Source organism: Mesitornis unicolor, unplaced genomic scaffold (assembly GCF_000695765.1).
Source record: "Mesitornis unicolor isolate BGI_N332 unplaced genomic scaffold, ASM69576v1 scaffold44240, whole genome shotgun sequence".
NCBI lineage: Eukaryota > Metazoa > Chordata > Aves > Mesitornithiformes > Mesitornithidae > Mesitornis > Mesitornis unicolor.
Window position 1 is genome coordinate 1 of NW_010158454.1, and position 10,070 is coordinate 10,070.

Consider the following 10,070-nt stretch of genomic DNA (forward strand, 5'->3'; position numbering starts at 1 on the left):
TCCCCCCTTCCCGCCCCGGAGGCGCGCGGAGCTGCGGGGTGGCCGCGCTGCCCCCGCCGGGGCTGCGGGCTGATTGGCTGGAGGGGGCTCAGCACATGCCGGGCGAAAGCTTTTGTCTGCAGAGTTGGAGGGAAGTTGGGGAGGTTTTAGTCTGGAGTCGGCGAGCGGGGGCGTGCAGTCTGCCGGCGAGCGGGGAGAGGGAGAGAAGCTCCGCGGGAGGCTGAGCTGCGGATCCCGCCGCTTCTCTGGATACTGACCGCGGCACAGCAGCACCCTGCCCCGACCAGTTTCAGCCGGCAAGAGGAGCGGGGAGGCGACTGAGGAAGCGCGGATTGCCTACAGATTGTATCTGGATGTCCTGGCACGGTGTGTATAAGACAAAAGTTTTCTGATCTGGTACGATATTGATGCTTGACTAGAAAACGCGTTTGCAAGTTTTAAAGGACCAGATGTGCGCTGGGTTTAAGGTACCGAAGGCAGTCAGAATAATTGCTTTTTAACTCGCTCGGAGAAATGAATTGCAAAAACTTACAAATGCACCGAATCGGCAGTAAAATGCACTTTATATTCATTTTTGCACTGATGATAATATCTTTCAATAAGTCTGTGCTGGGCAAGAATTTGAAATACAGGATTTATGAGGAGCAGAGAGTTGGATCGGTAATTGCAAGACTATCGGAGGATGTAGCTGATGTTTTATTAAAAATGCCTAACCCGTCCTCGGTTCGTTTTCGAGCTATGCAGAGGGGGAATTCTCCTTTGCTTGTAGTCCGGGAGGATAATGGAGAAATCAGCATAGGAGCTAAAATTGACCGGGAGCAACTCTGCCAGAAAAACTTGAACTGCTCCATAGAGTTTGATGTGATCACTCTGCCCACTGAACATCTGCAGCTTTTCCACGTCGAAGTCGAAGTGCTGGATATTAATGACAACTCTCCCCAGTTTTCCAGAGCTCTTATCCCAATTGAAATATCCGAGAGTGCAGCTGTAGGAACCCGGATCCCTTTGGACAGTGCTTTTGACCCTGATGTAGGGGACAACTCCCTTCACACTTACTCCCTTTCTGCAAATGATTTTTTCAGTATTGAGGTGAGAACCAGGACTGATGGTGCTAAGTATGCAGAGCTCATTGTGGTCAGAGAGCTGGACCGGGAGTTGAAGTCAAGTTACGAACTCCAACTCACTGCTTCAGATAAAGGGGTGCCTCAGAGATCTGGATCGTCCATCCTGAAAATAAGCATTTCTGATTCCAATGACAACAGCCCTGTTTTTGAGCAACAATCATATCTAATTCAACTCTTGGAAAATTCACCAATTGGGACTTTGCTCATAGACCTCAATGCTACTGATCCAGATGAGGGCGCTAATGGAAGAGTCGTGTACTCTTTCAGCAGCCATGTATCTTCGAGAATTATAGAGACTTTCAAGATAGATTCAGAAAAAGGACATCTGACCCTCCTGAAGCAAGTGGACTATGAAGTAACCAAATCCTATGAAATTGATGCCCAGGCTCAAGATTTGGGGCCAAATTCTATTCCAGCTCACTGCAAAATTATAATTAAAGTTGTGGATGTGAATGACAACAGACCCGAAATTAACTTAAACCTGATGTCCCCAGAGAAAGAAGAGACAGCTTACATTTCTGAAGGGTCACCCCTGGACACTTTTGTTGCCCTGGTCAGAGTGCAAGACAAGGACTCTGGCGTGAATGGAGAGATAGTTTGCAAGCTCCATGGACATGGCCACTTTAAACTTCAACAGACTTATGAAAATAACTATTTAATCTTGACTAATGCCACTCTAGATAGGGAAAAGAGATCTGAATACAGCTTGACTGTAATAGCGGAGGACAAGGGAACACCGAGTCTCTCCACAGTGAAACACTTTACTGTCCAAATCAGTGATGAAAATGACAACCCACCCCGCTTCCAGACAAACAGATATGAAGTTGTTATCTTAGAAAATAACTCTCCAGGGGCCTACATCACATCAGTCACAGCCACAGACCCAGATCTAGGCGACAACGGGCAGGTGACCTACACTATTTTGGAGAGCTATATTTTGGGAAGTTCTATAACCACCTACGTGACCATCGATCCCTCCAATGGGGCGATCTATGCCCTGCGAACCTTTGATCATGAAGAAGTAAATCAAATTGCCTTTATGGTTCAAGCTAGGGATGGAGGGAGTCAGCAGCTTGTTAGCAATACCACAGTTGTATTAACCGTCATCGATGAAAATGACAATGCTCCTGTCATTGTGGGGCCGGCACTGCGCAACAGCACAGCAGAAATCTCCATCCCTAAAGATGCTGGAATTGGCTTTCTTGTCACCAGGATAAGGGCTACAGACAGAGACTCTGGTATGAACTCTGAACTCAGCTGCTCCATAGCAGCTGACAAGGAAAACAGCATCTTTGTGATGGATCCCAAAACTTGTGACATCTCCATCAATGTGAGTGTTGAATCAGTTCCAGCAAAACAATGGGAGTTTTTTGTGGTAGTCCAGGATAAAGGTAGTCCTCAGCTTAGTACTAAAGCACTTCTGAAATGTACTGTTTTTGAGTATGTTTATTCATTTTCAAGCACAGAAGCTACTTTGGTAAGCCAACCCTCCCTGGATGTCTCCATGATAACAATTATATCCTTAGGATCAATATGTGCCGTGTTGTTGGTCATTATGGTTATCTTTGCTACAAGATGTAACCGAGAGAAAAAGGACACCAGGTCATACAACTGTCGCGTGGCGGAATCGACCTACCAGCATCACCCAAAACGTCCTTCAAGACAGATCCACAAAGGGGACATTACATTAGTGCCAACTGTTAACGGCACGTTACCCATCAGATCTCACCACAGAGCTTCTCCGTCATCATCTCCGACCTTGGAAAGGGGACAAATGAGCAGCCGGCAGAGCCACCACAGCCACCAGTCGCTGAACAGCCTGGTGACAATCTCCTCTAACCACGTGCCCGAAAATTTCTCACTGGAACTCACCCATGCTACTCCAGCTGTTGAGGTAAGGTCCATACCTCGTTTTGCACATCCATTCATGCACACACTCACTTGGGAACATGGAAGTACTCTGCATGCAACCTGTGAGAGCGCTGGGCACTTGGATCAATGCCCAGTGAGAATGTGTTACACATTGCTCTTTAGATATCACAGCTTTGTAGTTTTACTCCAATATCAACTGAATCTATTACCATGGAGGACAGGATTAAATCTGTTATTAATAAAATTATTTCTCAGTTCTTCCCTGTAAGGTCGAAACAATGGAGTGTAACATAGACAGTATTCTGCTCTGTTTTACTGAGCTTTCTTCCTTGCCTTCCCTTCCTCTCTGTATAGCTCTGTTCAAGAAAGAGTGCCAGTGTTTATATAGGGAAACAATATAGGAAATACTTTCATTAAGGGGGATGGAGAACTAAAAGGTTAAACACTGACACAGTTTAAGTACAACTGTTGTAACAACATATGATCATAGTGTACCTGATATATGCACACACCTCAGGCTTTGAGACTAGCCATCTCAGTTTTTACTGCAAATGCAGTATGGCTTAAATGGGAACTGTGTCCTGGTTACTCTTTACATGTAGTTCAATGAAATGTGTTTTTTAATTAGGATCCTGGAATGGTAAGGGGTTGGTTCTAGTCTATTAAAAGAAAGCTCCACCTATTTTTAGTTACTTGGTTTACTTCAGAGGCTAATGAACAGCAGTGCATATCCTCATTGTACAAGGTCTTCAGATGTTTCCTGTGGCAGGCACTATACTAAAACATAGTCTGTTGTGCTACATTATATATGCACAAAAATTTGATTTAATTAAACTTTAAAGAGAAAAAATGAATTAGTGGTTTTATAACTAGGAATTTGAGCTTTCATTTCAAGGAATCAGTCTTTTTGCCTTTTCTTCAGCAGGTTTCTCAACTTCTTTCGATGCTTCACCAGGGCCAATATCAACCAAGGCCAAGTTTTCGAGGAAACAAGTATTCCAGAAGCTACAGGTAAGGATCTGGACTGTTCTGCTACGTATACATGTACATGTATCAGAAAATAGACGTGTATTTTTGAATCAAAAAGTGGAATATAATGTATGTGAGATAATTTAATTCCACCATCACCAAAATTCTCTTTACAGATATGCCCTACAAGATATGGATAAATTCAGCTTGAAGGACAGTGGTCGGGGTGATAGTGAAGCTGGAGACAGTGATTATGATTTGGGTAGAGAGTCTCCAATTGACAGACTTCTTGGGGAAGGATTCAGTGACCTTTTCCTTACAGATGGGAGAATTCCTGCAGGTAAGAGCACAGTGGAAGCTGAGCAGTTTATTTACAGTGCTGCCTGGCTATCACTTTGATAAAGCTGCTACTAAGAAAGGAAAAATTCTTTAGCTTTCAAGTGGTGTATTTCCTTCCTTTTCGTTCCACTTCATGATAAATACTGAACTGAAGCCTTCACATATGTAGTAAAATGAAACCTCAGACACAACTGTCCAGAGCAGTGGCTACTTTTTTCTGTTCACATCATCATAAGCTGGCTCCAAATCCCCCCAAAAAGCACGATCTGCTCCATGTCCTTAGACTTTTAATGACTGGGTGGATGTTTTTGCAAAGCCAGACACTTGTGGCTTGTTAAAAATACACTGAACTATAATTTGGGAGATACATTTTCCACAGTGGGTTTGATCCATATGATACAAACTTCTAAAGTTCAGAAAGGGACTGTGAAGTTGGTCTAGAAATATAGGTGGAGATGAAAGACAAGTATATTTTTTCTCACTGAAAAATGAACTTGATTGGCAAGGGAAGGGTCTAAATATGTCCCAGATTTTAAAACTTGCAACCCTTATTTCTAGCAGAAAGAGCTTAAGAGTTATGATTCAGAGGTAGAAGGCAGAAAAGATAAAAGCTAGAAAAGGGTGAGTGGAAGACAAACACACATGTATGTATTCATGTGCATGAAGTACCATTATTTACTTTATGCCCAATTATAAGTTGAATAGAAGAGACTATAGGAAATTGTGCTAAGTACAGATAGGAGAATTTTGTAATTACTTTGATAATTATACAACCACTGGTTGTACCCTAGATCTTGTACTTACTTCAGATCATATATAGTTTTCTCTGTATAGCCGGCAGGGATGGATAATTTCAGTATGGTTTAAGTTTACACCAAGAGTGTAATCTCTGAAAGTTTAGTAAAGTTATTTTATCTGCAGGGGCATGTTGCTTTGGGGGGCAGTGCAGCACATACGCCTTCCTACAGTGGCCCCCGTGTTGCCCAGAGCTGGAGGAGAGGAGCTGCAGTGCTGCACCTTCCCACTGCTGCCACAGCAAACATCGGTAGGGGGAATTGTACCTGACCTTGGTGCATTTTACCCTGAGAAATATGCTGTTACGCTAGGCAAGAGTAAACCCCAAAAGTTTAATTTGTTCTCCAGACTTGGCCTTCTATCACTTACCCAGGCATTCAGCTATCTCCTCAACCTAGTCTTATGTACCCAGTGTTTCAAAACCAGAGACCCTGAAAGTTAGTATTTTTTCAGACTCTTTAACCTAAATCTGGAGTCCTCATATATTTTTTTATCCTCATCTCCTCCAGCTGCTACTACTTACTCCTCTGCCATCTAGCATGAGGTATATCTCACTCTTCCTTGCCTAGGAGGCAGGGAGGAGGGATCTGTTGTAGCTTTCAGTTGCTGGGGAACTTGAAGTGTTACGGGGTTTGCACTGGCATCTGCCCTGCTGCTGCCGAGAAATAGCTGTCCTCTTACTGGTGGACAGCCGGGGGCTGCCAGCAGGCAGGAGGGGTTACCCTCTTGGCTAGCTTGAATGCTCATGGCTCATATTCTGCTCTTGCAATTCAGTCTCTAAACAGGAAGCTGAAGGATAGGATTTCCGAAAGTGCCCAGCCTTTGCCCAACACTAACTGCATTCAAAGTAAGGAAAACTCCTCAGTACAGGCGGAATGGGGTTGGGCTATCAAGATGGGCGTTTAATCTCACCCAGATGTCCATTTGCTGTTGTGCACGGTATTAATCCATCAGCTAAGTATGTTGAACCCATTTAGATGAATTGATCTACAATCCAAACAAATTAAAAGAAAAAGAAAACTTCCTGGAGGTTTCTTGTTCTCCATTTTGAAAGGTTTTTGCATTGTCAGTCTGAACACAGGCAGAGTGCTGTGAGAAAGTCCTTTCAGTTTGTCCGTTTAAGGTGGAACTGGAAAGGAATGGAGCCAGTCCCCCAAAACTTCAAAAATTACATGGTCAGAAATTTCAATAACTGTCCTTCAAAGACTTGTTTCTTTCTCTCTCTCTTTAAATCTTCACCAATAAGCTTTAAGTTCTGGCAAAGAAAAAAAAAGCTGTTGTGCATCTGGGTTTTTGTTTTTATTGCTGATTTAAGGAAAGACTGTGACACCATTCAATTTCCTCAGAGTATCTTTTGATCTCCTGTCCAAGAATGTCAGAATTTATTATTTTATACCAAAACCAATCCTGATAACATGAGTAACAAAACTCACAATGAGACAATCCTCATTACCAATGAAATGCTAGACCATTGAAGGTCTCTCATTAATTTACAGGAGTCGTCTTAATCAGCAGAGTAATCCTCTTCTCCTGGGATGAGTTGAGAGCTGGCCCAAGCACCATGGATTACTCAGATATCTTTTCTCCTTTCTAACTCTTAGGCATTTCCTGTAAAACAGCACATGTGTGTTTTTCCTACACTGGAACAAAACACTTTAAGGCATTTCAGTCACTCGTATCAAAACATTAGCTACTGATATTTTCTAGATGCTTTTTTTTGTTTGAAGCTCACTGATCAGCAGGCCATTTGCAATAGCTTGTGCAGTATCCAGCCTGCAGCCTGAACCCATATTCTTGAAGAAATTCATACACTCATGTGTAAGACACCGAGAAAGTTTATACTCTGAGGAATAGAAGGGCATTAGGAAAGCAAAAAATATGATAGGCTGTGTAAAGCACAGAGATAAATAACGCTGACAGTATTAGAGTAGGACTGTATCAATCACTGGTACATTCTAAGGTGAAATACTCTGTGCAGTTCTGCTTACACCATTGCAGACAGATTTTGATAAACTAAGTAGATCCAGAGCCAGATTGGAAATGTGATAAGAAAGCGAGGAAAACTTACAGGCTCTGAATGCAAACATTAAGTTTTAGAATTGGCATTTCTTATGTAGTGATTAAATAAATAACAAAAAAGAAACTATTCTGCATGGGCTAATCTAAAGATTAGTTGATAGGGGATTAGGACAAAAGTTTGTTTTGGTCAAAATATGCATAAGGCAAAAGTTTGGCATTTCTGAAAAGTTTCTTTTGAAGTATGTGCCTCAAATTCAAGTTAGTGGCCCCTGCAGCACCTAGGTCTTTTGCAGCAGCTCTGCCAGGCACCCAGGCAGCATCCAGCCTGTGCTGAGGCTTTGTGTCCTACAGAGTTGGTTCTCTTTGGACAAGAAAATTTGGCCTCTCTCCTAGCACATCCCTCTTTGCAGACCTGCCAAACAGGACTTTGCTGGTCTCCTCTTCAGGGACTTTTCCCAGGCCTCTTCAGTAGGAGAGGTGTTTGCAGAGGACTCTTGCAGTACCCCTCCATGGGCCAGTTCAGACCAGCATAGCTCCTCATTGTATTGCTTTTCCCTGAGAGACACCACTAAAACCAAGCAAGTGAAAGAGCAGCTCTGTTGTCTTCTACTCTTCAGCCATCCTTACTGGCTTGGATGCCCACCTTGTGAGTTAGAAACCCCCTTGAGCCAATGCCTGAGCCAGCATGGTACAGTAACCTGAGCTGCAAATGCACTTCAGAGTAACTCCAGTATAAACACGGGAGTCACACTGGATGTGAATTAAGTCATAGGTATTCTGATACTGGATTATAATTTAACTGATTCATTTAAAAAGGTATATGCATACTTGTACGTTGCATATCTGCCTAATATGCAATGTACGCCTCATTGTCTGATCAAAAGGAGATGTGTTAATGAAGAGGGAGATCCCTCTGCACATTTTTCTTCTTCTTTCTTTCCTCTGTCCATTTATTCCCTCTTTATTACTCTGATATGCTTCTGTAATTGCATATGGAAGACTTTAATAAAAATTAAGTAGAAGTTTGGAGGTAGAAACACTTTTTTTTTAATGAAACAGCACTGTACAAAGGGAACAAATGGCTTTAAGTCACAAATGCTAGTTTTCCACCAGGGATTTACATGTTTATCTTCAACCCTCATTAAGAGATCACATTACTGTCTTACATGTTCTGCATTTATTGTTCTCATTTTTCAAGACCATTTGGAAATGAAAGTACGTTTAGATTCAGACCATTTGCATCCGTCACCTTCATGCACATAGAAAGGGAATCTAGATGCCAGATTTGAACATCTTTGGTGAAGTTCAGTCCTTGTCTGTTAGTCCTTGTGAATGTAAGTGATACCTGCAACTGGAGGGTGATGCTCACTCTCCTCTCCTCTCTCTTGCAGCGATGCGGCTGTGCACAGAGGAGTGCAGGGTTCTGGGGCACTCTGACCAGTGCTGGATGCCACCGTTGCCCTCTCCATCCTCCGATTACCGGAGTAACATGTTCATCCCTGGGGAGGACTTCCAGTCACAGCAGCAGCAGCAGCTGCAGCAGCAGCAGCAGGGCCTGGAGCAAGATCCGCAGCCTGCTGATGCCACTGAGAAGAAGAAGAGCTTTTCAACGTTTGGTAAAGACTGCCAGAGTGAGGAGGAGTCGGGGGACACCTGTACCTCCTCTCTCCTCTCTGAAATGAGCAGCGTCTTCCAGCGCCTGCTGCCTCCCTCGCTAGATGCCTACACAGAATGCAATGAAATGGATCACTCCAACTCGTTGGAGCGCAGGAAGGGACATTTGCCTGCCAAGACTGTAAATTATCCACAGGGGGTGGCAGCCTGGGCAGCCAGCACACATTTCCAAAATCCTGCCAACAATGGGCCCACTCTGGGGACTCACTCAAGCGCGCAGCCTTCCTCTAAATGGCTGCCAGCCATGGAGGAAATCCCAGAGAATTACGAAGAAGATGATTTTGACAATGTGCTCAACCACCTCAGCGATGGTAAACACGAACTCATGGATGCCAGTGAGCTGGTGGCAGAAATTAACAAGCTGCTGCAAGATGTCCGGCAGAACTAATTGTTTCAAAAGCCTATTTTTCCATATTTATGGAAAACAAGGATAAAAAAAAAAGGAATGAAAAACAGACTGAAAAGAACTGGCATTGCCAATTAGTTGCATTTATCATAAATGTGTCTGTGTATGTTGAATATTAAAATACTGTATTTTCATATGTACACAATGCAAGTGTGATTATCTGTATTTTAAAAATACATTTGTACCTTATATTTATGTGTAATTTAACAAATAAATTTTATTTTTGTACACCCACAGCAAGCATGTTTTCCTAAATGTATATAGATGGTACCACCCTTGTCAAACTCCCAGCATTCTTGCCACACGGGCATGTAAAAAAATAAAGGAGGGATATTGTTTTCCCTTATTATTTCTTTTAAGTCTCAAATGTTACAAATATTAATTTAAACCACTGAAAAGTTATGCAAACATTAGTTTAAATAAATGATCCAACACCTTGTTGCGATGTTTGGTTCTTATAGTAAAGAGCTGTCAACTCTTTGTTTATTCTGATGCTTTTGGTCTGTAGAGTAATTTTCCCATTTAATTAATGTGTTATTGCAGGCTGGGGTCTTCCTCTGTGTTACAAGTGTTTTCCCAAGTGAATAAATCAAGAAATTCAGTGGTGGGACTTCCAATATTATCTGTGCAAAAAATAAGGTAATTTTTTTCTGCTGTTATGCTGCAAAACCAGTTGAAGTGAGTGGTGTATACTTGAAAGAGCAATAAAATCAGCTTGTCCGACCTCAAGCTGAATTCTCAATTTATGTAAATACAAATTTGCCATTGAGTGCTTTATCCTTGTAAATGACACCAAAATAAAATGAATGTTGCATCTCCCAGGTAAGCAGCTGGTTATACCTATATTTTCCCTCTGTTATAAGTGTGTCTGT

The 10,070-nt window shown here is 42.5% G+C and overlaps 1 protein-coding gene across 2 annotated transcripts; it reads left to right on the forward strand.

Moving 5' to 3' along the window:
• Positions 1 to 513: 513 nt before the first annotated feature.
• On the forward strand, positions 514 to 9,670 carry PCDH18 (protocadherin 18). 2 transcript variants are annotated; one of them, XM_010183488.1, is made up of 4 exons: positions 514 to 3,018; positions 3,919 to 4,007; positions 4,142 to 4,305; positions 8,510 to 9,670. In XM_010183488.1, exons 1-4 carry the CDS (start codon positions 514 to 516, stop codon positions 9,178 to 9,180), a joined length of 3,429 nt encoding a protein of 1,142 aa, XP_010181790.1. In that variant the 3' UTR covers positions 9,181 to 9,670. The 2 variants fall into 2 exon arrangements, with proteins under 2 accessions (XP_010181790.1, XP_010181798.1); XM_010183496.1 differs by having other exon boundaries at positions 3,922 to 4,007.
• Positions 9,671 to 10,070: the final 400 nt, after the last annotated feature.

Coding starts and splice junctions, on each gene's coding strand:
- PCDH18 (XM_010183488.1), top strand. CDS start 514: ATGAATTGCAAAAACTTACAAATGCACCGAATCGGCAGTAAAATGCAC. Junction 4,008..4,141: donor AAGTATTCCAGAAGCTACAG/GTAAGGATCTGG, acceptor TTCTCTTTACAG/ATATGCCCTACAAGATATGG. Junction 4,306..8,509: donor AGATGGGAGAATTCCTGCAG/GTAAGAGCACAG, acceptor TCTCTCTTGCAG/CGATGCGGCTGTGCACAGAG.